Source organism: Tasmannia lanceolata, unplaced genomic scaffold (genome assembly GCF_043159265.1).
Source record: "Tasmannia lanceolata isolate RefF3 unplaced genomic scaffold, GAP_Taslan_0.1 ptg000006l, whole genome shotgun sequence".
Lineage (NCBI taxonomy): Eukaryota > Viridiplantae > Streptophyta > Magnoliopsida > Canellales > Winteraceae > Tasmannia > Tasmannia lanceolata.
Window position 1 is genome coordinate 20,120,966 of NW_027518683.1, and position 12,846 is coordinate 20,133,811.

Genomic DNA, 12,846 nt, shown 5'->3' on the forward strand with positions numbered 1-12,846 from the left:
CATACTTCGATTTTAGAGATGCAATGTGTATTTCTTTTTTCTTCTCTTCTTTCTTTTTCAAAATATGAATTATTGTATTTTGTCGGGCTTTATTTGGTTTTAACACATTTTATCATCATCTAAAGATCCTAGGAGAAATTGGGTCCTTCTTGGGACAAAGAATAGGAAACGTGTAAACTATATATGGTCTTGGTGAACCATGTAAGCCTATATACCTGCATGTTGTATTTCTAGTATGTATACCCTTAAACCTCGAATTAAATATCTAACAAAATGACAAGCTGCCAAGGAAATGCCAAGACAATCTCTCAGTGAGTGCAGGGAAAGAAATCACAGGAAAAACCAAAAGTAGCTTCACTAAATCAGCTAAACTAAAATACCCACCTTCTAAAAACTACTCCAAAGGTAGCAAATAGACTTTTTCAGCTAGACGCTTCTCTCTCTAATAGATTCTCAAGTAGCTTTCAAAGTCTTCAACTTGGATATAGAGATGCTTTCTTCCCACCTATATTCCTCACCTCCTTCAACCCCCTCAAACACCCTTCTCTTTGGTAGTGAAATGGAGCAAACTAGGCATTGGATGTGGACACGAAGGAAATTCAATAGCAGATCACATGTTCAAGCCCCAACTTCTTCATACCATGATTCTTGGGAAGAACAGGCCTTCGCAGAAGACTCAGCTGGTGCTTTGGGAGGTTGCGTATGGCCTCCAAGGTCTTATTCTTGCACCTTTTGTAGAAGGGAATTTAGGTCAGCTCAAGCCCTAGGTGGGCATATGAATGTCCACAGGAGAGATAGAGCAAGGCTCAAACAATCTCCAAATTCCAATACTGAAAATCATCATCAGAACCCTTGCACTCAATTGGATATTCAATACCCATCTCCTGTTTGCACCTTGGTCTATAGCCCTAACCCTAACCCTAATATTGTTGCATCAACTCTCTCTCCTTCTAGGGGTTCAGCCCCATCCAGCCAACAAAATTACAGTGAGAAAGCCTTGGTGTCTCTTCCTTATTCTCCATCCCTTGCTCAGGAACACCCAAAGTGTTCCTTCTTTTCTTCCCCTACCTCACGTTCGGATCAGGTCCTTGGTGTCTCGGATAAGCTCAAAAGTGAGAATTCAATGCTAGGAGAGATGGGGTCTCGGGCGCAGAGGAATTATGTTAAGCCTGAGTTAGCCTTTAGCTCATCTAATCATGTTTGTCGTCGGAGTCGGCAGATTGATTCTAGTGGGGATGATGAGGAGGCGGTTAGTACTAAAAGGAGGAGGAAAGATGCGTCATCACCTTTCTTTATCGAATCAAATTCTTGCGAAAGACGGAGAACCGGCCCGTCTTTGCCTCTCTTCATCAAACCCAATTCAGGTGAGAGACATCTTTTCCAATCTGAGGTACTGGTACTCGGTCCTAATCCCATTGAGGAATTAGATCTTGAGCTTCGGCTCTGAGATCGGCCTAAGATTAAATAGAATCGAAAAACCCTGGTACATGGATGAACATACTACTTGTATTTTTACAACTTTTTGTTCTTCCTTTTTTACTTCTATGGCAAAGGCATCTCTTCTTGTGACAAATTGCTTGGGTTTCTATCTTCTCTTCAAGTTCAAGGTTGTGACAATAACAATATTGATATAAAAAATTAGAATGGGAAGGTAATCGTTTTTTAGCAGAAGATGTTGCACCTGTTCTTAATTCAAACCATCTTTTTAGTTACATCTCTGCTTGTTTCTTTTATTGAAGATCTCCGGTTATATCGAAGAGTAGGAGATGGATAATAATCATTGTCTTTGATTTGAAAACTTATGAATTTCTCTTCCTAATTAATTCATGGAAAGTAATTGATTTTTAGCAGAAGTGTTTCACCTGTTCTCAATTCCAACAATATTCTTAGTTACATCTCAGTTTGTTTCTTTTTTTGCTCTCTGAAGATCTTCGGTTATGTGGAACTGTAAGAGATGGATAATATTCATGTTCTTTGATATGAAAAGTTATGAATTTATCTTCCTAATTAATTCATTGCTGTTTGTATGTAAATCAAACTTTAGGTATTTTTGGAGGTGAACTGTATGTCAAAAGATAATGGTGCATGCCTAGAGGCATGTTGATAGCCACGCTTTTAGATTGCAAGATCTTTCCAGCCCTGGTGCAAGCCAGAAATTATGGTTTTTTTTTGTTGAATGGCCAAACTATGGTTAAGATGGAGTGGGTGTCTCATTCCAATCCCTAAAAGTTAAGATGGTTTGCAGATATCTTTTTTTTTTGGATCATCTGGAAACATATTAATCAAATTAGGAAACTAGGGTTCTAAGCCAAACTAAAACTGCAAGAGCCAAATTCAAAATAATGAAATGTTTGACAGACATCTTATATCAACAAAGAAAGCATGGGTGTTGATTAATGTATGAACTTCATCTTTATCTTGTGGTGGGATGATTTTTATGTAGGAAACATTATTAGAGCCTAATTGTCACTTTGTCTAGCCCTGAATGGTTTCTTGTTCATATTATCTCTTTGTGAAGCCCTGAATGGCGTTTTGTTCCCCTTTTTGTCAATTCCTTTCTTTCCATTGGTTTAACGACAATGGAGAGAGAGAGAGAGAGAGAGAGAGAGAGAGAGAGAGAGGGATAAGAGAGAAAAGTAGTAAGAGTTTTTCTCACTGAGTGCCTCACTGACATTCTAGCAGTAGGATTAAACTATTGCATATGGGTTTGAGAAATCAGGTTAAATACACCACAACATGGATTCCCTTTTCACTGTACTTTAGTATGACCATATCTGCTACAGTAATCCAATTCCACTACAGTATCTAAGCATAAATCCATATGCTTGTGTTCTTTTTTCCCCCTTTCTCCTACTCAAACCTCCAAAATGGCCACCAACTCTATGGAATCATTTGATTTTAGTATTAGAGCAAAACCCATATTTAATCCCGAAAGGAATATTATTGCATCACGACTCTAAGCTATTTTCTAAGCTCCTTTTTTTGTTTCTTCTACTGTACGTATTCTCCGTCGATAAACCCTAGATGCCTAATATATCTAAAATAAGAACACTGTATACCTGTCTGTCAGACAATAAAACCCTAACCCTAACCCTAGTTATAGCTACCAATGGCCAATGATCAGTGCTTAAAACCGTGCATGATATAAGGGAAATGGATGAAACATCGCTTTTGACTAAATGGGTTGCAGAAAATAAAAAAAGGAATAGAAAAAGAGTCTCTAGTAGAAGGAATTTAAGATAGACCCAACAAGTATTTCTATTAAAGGGTAGTAACTAAAGATTGGTTTAATGATTTGGGTTTTTGAGGTGGGGTTTCAGTTGGGTTTTGAATGGTGTGGGAGTTCTACATTGGTGTAAGGAAGGTAATAAATAGAAAGAGAGATGGTTTGTTTTGGTTTCTATGAAGTTCTACATCTGTGTAAGATGCTTTGAAGAGTACTGGTATGTTTTGTCTGGTACTGGGTTTGGATCGGTTTTGTTAATGTAACAGCTAGGTAGGTGAGGACGTGCAGTGGTCTGAGTGAGGTTTTTTGGGGCAGAGACAAAGGTGCACATGGGCAACCTATGTCGTTTCTCTCTCAGGTTTATAGAATTCAGCAAGGGAATTACGACTTATTCTTGCTGGGGTGGCTTCCTTTGTTTAGGGCATTTTGGGAGGTCGTGATATTGATAAACAACATAAATTTTTATGCTAAAACATCCAAGGAGCATTTTGCTTGTTTTGAATTTTATTGTTTTGTTTCCACAAACATATATTTGTTTATTTTGTTTGAACAATCCGTGTGTGGTCCTCTCTCTCTCTCTCTCTCTCTCAATTTTCCAATATCTTTATGAAGAACAAGATTTATGAAGATCGGCAAATGATAACGCGGATGCGCTAGCTAAGCGTGGAGTTTCCAGTGGTTCTATTATGTGGTTCGACCACCTTCCTCCCTGAGGAGTGTATTTTGTTTTTTCTTTCTTTCTTGCTTCCTATTGTAGATATGGGTAGTCCATCTCGGCCTCCTAAATTTGCTTTGATATATAATTATTGTCATTTCAAAAAAAAAAAAAAACAACAAAAAACAAAATGACATTAATTATACAATTGAGGAAGGTCTAGTGTGGTGTACCCCCATCATATTATGATACGACACTCCTCTATTGCACAAGTGGACACTACCTTTAGTCAATGCCGGCCCTTCTCACCTCGTGGGGCCTGCACATGGCCCACAAAATCACCTTAATCGAACTGTCCAATCCATCCAATCAATGGATTGATGGCCATTGATTTTCGTATTTTGCGCCTATATATGTTATAGACCATTTATTTATAGTCCTTTTAGTGGACGGTTAGTATATGGATTTATAAATCAAGTCGTGCCACTAGGTGGCGTCCAAATTGACCAAAGGTGGGAGCCACTAGAAAGAAAAATCCTGATTGATCAAAGCTAATCCGATATGGGGCTGCTCATCTTTTCTCTACTATGTTAGCTGGTTTTCCACTATTCCTCTAGACAACTCAAATGGCTGTCTCCTCCCTTTTGACTTCTTATTCTACTAATCTCTGAGCCGCCCCCGTGCAACCAAACAGTCAATGGAAATGACCAAATTGTATGTAAATTTCACATTCGTCTTCATTTTCTAAATGAAATCCAGTTTTCGAAGTGTTTTTCCTAGACTTATTTTGCTATGGCAATTTTATTGGTAAGAATAAGCATCTAGAACTTGATATATATAAAAACAACTGATATTGTTTTTGTTTCTTATACTGGTCTTTTGGTTTTGGTGGAAGGCAATCTGTCACACTCCCAACACGGCAGTCCAAGCCAAGGACGTGGCATCGACCGTATGCCTATGGCCTTAACCTCATAAGCATGCAAGGTCCCAATAAAAAAAATTCATAACAAGGTCATTCTATATACATTTATAATGATAGAAAATAAACTCAGTTTCATAAAATGGTCAAAGTCTACAATAATTCAAGAGTCTCAAAATACTATTCAATAAAAAAACAAAGTGTCGGCCTCAGTAAGTAATATCCAGGCTTAACTAATCGGGTCAAGCATACGAGATAACACATTTTATTTCAATAACACTAGTCTCTATTGAGGGTTATTACTCATTTTTGGTTTCTCTCATTCGAATCAAAATTAAAGTAATGAAAATCTATAATAGAATACTCGACTATCTTTCCCACTTCCTGTATTTCCACATGAGTTTAGAAAATACATGTCGATAGGAGACTATTTACTTTATACACCCAAGATAAATGACACAACAGTTGCTTCAAAAATTTCAAGCTTCTCCCACCATAAATAAAAGAAAACATTTCCTACACACTAGCTTAAAATACAGTGGGGGCCCACATTGTTTGGGTGATCCAAACCATTCATTTGAATTGTCCTCACATAGATAGGGTGTCCACAAAAATCAGATCCATAGGATCATCCCAACCATTCAAACTATGGAGGCAAAAAATGGACTAATTTGTGAAGGTCTATACACGTCCATTTTACCTCCACAAATCGTAGGGTTGGGATGATCCTATGGATCTGATTTTTTGTGGACACCCTATCTCTGTGATGACCATTCAAATGAATGGTTTGGATCACCCAAACAATGTGGGCCCCCACTGTATTTTAAGCTAGTGTGTAGGTAACTTACCTACACAAGTGTGTAGGAAATGTTTTCTCTAAATAAAATTACGAAAATTTCAAAATCTGACTGCATATAAAAAAATATGGATGTAAAATATTCACTCTAAAATATAATTAATTGATGTCTTTTCCTTCCTCTTTCTGTTATTACTATTACTATTAATATTAATCCCCATAAAGATGATTCAAACAATCATTGGAAAATTAAACTGAGGCAATCAATCCCAAAATTGATGTGAAACCTTGATGCAATTGACTAAGACATTTATAAATCAATCTTAATCATGGTTATTATACAAAACCACAATTTTTTTAAAGAAAATTTCACAACCATTTAGCTCCAAATAAATTTTGGAAAGAAACTCCTAAATTATCATTATTAATCCAATCTACATGCACAGCATGATTAATCGATGATGAATCTTATGATTAACACATGAGATTTATAAAAAAAATCCAAATCATGTTCCAAACCCTAAAAACAACAACAATCGAGACAGATAAAGGTGAAGAAGAAAATACATAGAAACTTTTTCCAATTCAATAAAACCCTTTTTGCTCTCTCTCTCTCTCTCTCTCTCTCTCTCTCTCTCTCTCTCAAAGAAATTGGGAGTCTTTCCATACAAAACAATCTCAAGGCTTATCCTTTTTCATATAAATGGAGAGACCTCCCCCTATAATAGGGGCAAAAAGAAACGAAATCTCTTTCTTTACCTCCAATGTTAATAAAGTTTCCTAAACTCGATCTCTAGATTCTAGTATAATCTCCTAAAACTAGTAATGAGAGATCTCCTAAAATCCCTCTTAGAACCTTAGAGATGAACTAAGAAACTTCTCCCGTTCCTCACATCTAACTACTAAACCAAATAAAAGGCCAACTTAGCAACAAAATCTTAAATTAAATCTTTAGAAATATCCTCCACTAACGTGTGTGTAATTAGGAACCTTAATTTGGGTGTTACACAATACTCACACCCAAAAGGTTGGTTCCCCCCCTAAGGTTGGCCTTAATTTGGATGGGAAATTTGGCCTAGATGTTATGAATACTACAATCAAGACCATTCTCCTTGTAGCCGCTTCTCGATATTGGTTTATCCACAACTCTGACATGAAGAATATATTTCCTTATGGGCCATCTAATTTCCTTGTGTTAGTACTCTCTAATGGGTTCGTAGTCAGACTATGGAACTGGAATACTGGATGGTGTTAGGGACCAGTTTTGCCTAATTTGAAAAAAATGGTTCCACCACTATTGGGAATTTCATGTTAGTTTAAACTAAGGATTAATTAAATTATCATACTGGAAGTACTTTTATGCATTAAAGGGGCCGGGGAAAGAAATGGTGGTGAAATGCTTGCATATGGGGATCATGACCTTAGACATCTTGCAATCACATGGAAGTATGTGACCATAAGTACCATGGGAATTTTTTTATCGTGAATCCCCAACACTAAGATTTGGTAATGCTCGAGCGAGTTTTATCTCTAGGCCGGGAGACTTCGAGTCTTTGACAACGCCCATTTGGGGACTTTAGAAAGCCGATATAATCCTTTGGCTCTGAAAATAAAAGAGGATAATACGGTTATCTATATAATTTTGCATGAAATAAAGAGACTAATATAGGTCTATAAAAACCACTTAATTTTCAATGTACTTGAAGTCAAAATCATTCCCCTGTGATTTGGGATTATGCTCTCATTGACAATACCTCAACCTTAGAGTCAAAAGCTTCAGGCCCAAACAGGGACGGAGCCAGGAATTTGGTTTAGGGGGGGGGGGGGGGGGGTTGGGGGGGGGGGGCCAAAGAATGGTTGTTATAGCATATTGGGACCCAAACTTTTACACTTCATATTTCGACAGGTGAGGCTCACCATCACCCACTCACCCATGCATTAGGGGGAGCCCACAATTGAGCCCTCAATTTATACCGCATATTTTGAGGCAGTGGGGCCCAGTATTTACACCTCATGTTCTAATGGGTGAGGCCCACTATTTTACACCTATGCATAGCATGACCCAAGAATGCCAGTGATTTAACAAATTCCAAGCCCCCCCTCGCCCAAAGGATTGCTTTCTATTTTTAAAATCATAATAATTCCTGAGATTTTATATGTTGTGTGAACGTGAAGTCCAATATTTTTCAAAAAGAACTATCGGCCAATGTAATAGGATGATCCAAAGTGTTCATTTGTTGGGTCACAAAGTAAATAGGTTGAACCGCATAAATCATCTCCATGGGATGATCCTAACCCTTCGATCTATAGAGGTTTCTATAATGGGTAACCCATTGTATATCAGATATTTAGCATAATCCTATGGAGATATTTTATGAGAAGCGGCCTATTTACATTGTGGCCCAGGAAATGAACAGGTTGGATCATCCTAGTGACCTCCCCCTATTGTTTCTGCTTTTGCCCCTTAAATCAAACATTCCCTCCCTTGGCCAGTTAGCCTCTATCCAGAAATTTGAGAGAGAGAGAGAGAGAGAGAGAGAGAGAGAGAGTTACTTTAGGTGGATTGTTTAGAGCTACTTATTATGGGAAAAAGGCTAGCTTTATGAGAAAAACTAGCATTCTTTACCAAAAAAACATTAAATACTACGAATTTCAAGGGGGTAAATCCCGAATTTAAAGGGGCCAAAAGTATTAATCACATGAACTTTACCAAATAATCCAAGCTTTATGATAAATTTTCGAGATTTGAGAGAGGGGGGGAGGGGGGGGGCAAATTGCCCCCCCCTCGACCCCCTGGCTCCGTCTCTGGGCCCAAACGATGGGAAATAAATAAGAAGCTATTCTTGTTAAGTACAATAATCTATGGGCTCTGATAATTCCTCCCCGAAGCCAAAATGGTAGGCCCCACCTTTTTCAAAATGAACTGTACGGCCCACATCATAGGATGATCCAAACTGTCCATTTGATGGGTCGCATCTGTGTCCAAAAAATCATTTCCATAGTATGATCCTTGCCCTCCGATCTAAAGAGAAACTGCATATTATGGAAACATCTATAGATCGGAGGGTTGCGATCATCCTATGGAAATGATTTTTGGGACACAACCTATTTACGTTGTGGCCCATCAAATGGACGGCTTGGATCATCCGATGGTTTGGACAGTACATTTCATTTTGAAAAATATTGGTGGGGCCTACAATTGTGCCTTGATGTTACTAGGCCCCAAAATCACCTCCATCGGATGATCCTAACCCTTTGATCTATTGATAAACTGCTCCATATAGAAATCTCTATAGATTGAAGAGTTAGGATCATCGAAGGGAGATGATTTTCACGGTACGTCATATTTACGTTGGGACCTAGCAATTGAATGGTTTATATATTTGAGCAAGGTGGACCCCACTTTATTTTTAAATGAATAAGTGCACCTCCGTATATATTCCAATATAGAGATGTTTTTCAGCGGAAGGCCTTTTTATTGGGGCCATCAAAGTACTTTTCAAAATGGGTTGTACGACCAACACTATAGGATGATCCAAACCATCCATTTGACGGGGAACAACGTAAATAGGTTGTGCTCAAAAAATCATTCCCATAGGATGATCGCAACCCCCCAATCTATAGAGGTTTCCATAATATGCATTTTCTCTTTTGATTGAAGGGCTATGATCATCTTAGGGAAATGATATTTTGGGGCGCAACCTATTTACATTGTGGCCCATCAAGTGGACGGGTTGGATCATCCTATGGTGTGGGTCGCACAGTTCATTTTGAAAAATACGTGTGGGCCCTAACTTGTTCAAAGATTTAAACAAATTAATTGTTGGGCCCACCAACCGGTTGTGGCTTCACAGCCGGTAGAAGGAGGCATGGAATTTATCACTGCCCAAAATAAAAGAGAATTGAAAAGAATTTTCTGAGAGCTAGCATGCATGCGATTAGATAATAAAGTCTTCTTTTGCTTTGGCATGAGATCCTTGAAGGGGCCTTTCGTTAGATTTTTGAAGAGGCTACCTACCATTTCACAACTATGGCGAATTCTCATTTCTCAAGTAGTTAATCTCTTAGAATGGTCTATGGTCTCCAAATTTGTATTCTTCCTTGTCCTTCTCCCTAAGTGCAGCTAAACTAGTTTCTAATGAGCTTGGGGTGCAGCCCTTGATCGTAACTGTAGACATTGTATCCTCGAGACACTTCATTTCCTGGTAGTCACTTGCATACATGGGGAAATAAAAGTTTCTAAGAGAAAGCCCTATACTTTGTTACAATTTCATCTTGTGTTTCCGTTTGCGATCCTTTGTATTTCCACAATTTGATCATTCATTATACCGCAAATTGTCCGAAATAGCCTGTTCAAGGTGGGGCCACCCACCCAACAAACAGAGAAAGTGCATTTGCCAGGAAGCCCTTGCAAGTGAGAGAGAGAGAGAGAGAGAGAGAGAGAGAGAGAGAGAGAGAGAGAGAGAGAGATGGAAGGCATGTGGGATTGTTAGGGTTGATTTGAAAGACGGCCATACGTATGTGGTAAAGTTTGTTGTTGAAGAAGAAGCTGTTTGTTGATCTTCTGTGAAAAAGCCAAGTTGATCTTCTTTCGCCCCTGCTAACCTCTGTCAAAAATGGAGAGACCGCCTGACCTAGGTAAAGCCTCTTTTGCCTCTGAAAATATTCCGCATCTTGTGCGGGAGATTGAAAAAGAGTATGGATTTGAAAATATATCCCTCTTCCCCCTGCTCGATCATCGAGTTGAAGCTCTATTTGCTGACGGGATGAGAGATAGAGCTGAAGGATGGCCGACGCAATCCTCCCCTGCACCCAGCTTCCTCAAACATGTTGATGACCTTCTTAAGATCCCTTCATCCCACAGATTCCCTTGGCACTCCTCGAGATCCCATTCCCCTCTATCTGATAGATCCCCTTTACTCCAGAGCCTTAATCTCGAAAACATCTCAGAATCCATGTCTAAAACACATCATCAAAAGGGTACTCGAACTCATAAGATCTTCCCTAAACCTGCTAAAACTGTAGACCCTTCAGTCACAAAACCCAGTACAAGATCTGTATCAGAAAAACCCAGAAACCATCCGGATCCGAAACCTTTGGAGCCTTCCCTATACGACCCTAAAACTATCCAAGACTCTCTCTCTCCCCCCCCCCCCCTAAACCCCAGCTAAACCAGTTCCTTAAGCTGCCGGAGAACCGCCGGCCGGAATCGGGTTTGCTTGAAATTTCAGAGAAGCTCAAATCCCGCCAAATAAGCCCGCCCAATTCTAATTCTGAATCCCCATTCCAAAAAAAAACCCCGCCCCTTTCAAATTCGAATCCCACCAGTAGCCAGATCCACACTCAAACCGAAAATTTTCCCTCCCTGATTTCTGGCAATACAGAAATGCCGCTACCCACTCAAATCATTTTGCAAATCTTCCCCCCAAACCAGTTGAACTAGGGCAGCCATCACATCAAATCTTGCCCACCCTTCCCAAATCAACCACCCAAGCTCCTCCTCCCCACCTCCCCCTCCTCTCCTTCCCCTCCCTCCTGTGAGTAGTGGACTATCATTCCAATCCCCAAATCCCTGGACAAACCTCTTTTCCAAAGCAAAGCCTTCAGTCCCTGTCAAACTACAAAGAGTTTCCCCCATAGAATCAGGTTCAGATAAGACTATCATCTCATTCACCATGGAAGAAGTTGACAGAGGAAGTAATAAATGGTACAATAGCCTTGTAGGCTTCTTCATGGGGAAAAGACCCTACGTTCAAAATCTACAGGAGAATCTTCAGAAGAAATGGAACCCCAAAGGCAATATCAGTGTCTCCACACTCAGAAATGGTTTTTTCTTATTCCGCTTTAGTTGCGGAGAAGATTGTAACCAAATCCTCGAAATGGATGGCTACACCTATGCAGGTAGACCCCTCATACTGCGCAGATGGACCCCTGGTGTCCCCCTTGAAAAACCCGAGCTAGCCTCCATCCCTATTTGGATAAGGCTTCCAGGACTCCCACTCCAATACTGGAACCATGAAGCCATTAGCAAAATAGGAAGTGCAATTGGAAACCCTCTCTATATGGACTCTAAAACATCTGAAGAAACCAGACTGAACAATGCAAGGTTATGCATTGAGATTGAGGCAGATGATCCCCTCCCAGAAACAATCCAAATCAATTCCCCTCTTGGCGAAGTTACACAACAAATTGAATACGAATGGAAACCCCAAGCTTGCATCCACTGTAAGATTTTCAACCACTCCTCTGGGAAATGCCCCCGATATATAAAACCAGCCCCTCCCATATCCCGCCCTGAATGGAGACCGATCTCAAAGACTTATCCCCAAGTGGAAACTGATGCCCCTCAGTCGGCAATGGATTGTCCCCCAGACTCAGATTCTGAGCCCCCTAAGAACCATCCCCTACTCACCATCCACACCTCAAATGATCTCCCATCTGTCCCAACCCAAAACCCCTTTGATATCCTTCTTTCAGAAGATCCCGAAAACAATCTTGAAACCTACAAATCTGATGAAGAATTAGATCTTGTTAACCCACCCGGTTTTGAAAATCTTAGGAGAAACTGGTCCCCTGGGATTGAAGACCCATCTAACCTGATGCCTAGTCCTTCTACTCCAACCCCCGACCCTCTCAATATCCCTCCCTTGAAAAATCCCTCGGCTTGCCCACAACAACCTCCCCAATGCTCTGACCCAAACCAAAAAGCACCTCCTGGCCTTGCACCTGAAGGTGTCCACATCTCCCTCCCCACCTCCTCCAATGATTAATCTAGGCTACTGGAATGTTAGAGGCCTTTGTTCTAAGCAAAGGCGCGATGATATCCAATTTTTCATTCGTAAACATCAACCCCCCCCCCCCTCCTTTGCCTCTCTGAAACCAAAGCAACAAGTGACCTTCTTTCTAAATATACCTCTGAAATTTGCGCAAACTGGTCCTGTTTCGCTAATTATAACCACACAACGAAAGGTCGATTGTGGATCTTGTGGAATCCTCAAATCCTTCACTTTTTTCCCATTTCTGATTCCTACCAATACATTCATGGGGAAATTGTCTACATCCATTCTAACCTCCACTATAACATTACCGCTGTTTATGGCCATAACGCTGGAACTGGAAGAAGAGCTTTATGGAACGACTTTCGAACCATTAGCTCCTCCATCACCCTGCCCTGGATTGCCCTGGGAGATTTCAACACTGTCAGATACCATAATGAAAGATTTGGTGGCGCCAGCCCTAACTTAGTGGAT

General features: G+C 40.0%; 1 protein-coding gene across 1 annotated transcript; it reads left to right on the forward strand.

Moving 5' to 3' along the window:
• Positions 1-310: 310 nt before the first annotated feature.
• Positions 311-1,712, forward strand: LOC143878472 (zinc finger protein 10-like). The gene has a single exon (XM_077380758.1). It carries the CDS (start codon positions 491-493, stop codon positions 1,445-1,447), a length of 957 nt encoding a protein of 318 aa, XP_077236873.1. The 5' UTR covers positions 311-490; the 3' UTR covers positions 1,448-1,712.
• Positions 1,713-12,846: the final 11,134 nt, after the last annotated feature.

Excerpts from the sequence above, each read along its gene's own strand:
- LOC143878472 (XM_077380758.1), top strand. The coding sequence starts at position 491 with ATGCTTTCTTCCCACCTATATTCCTCACCTCCTTCAACCCCCTCAAAC.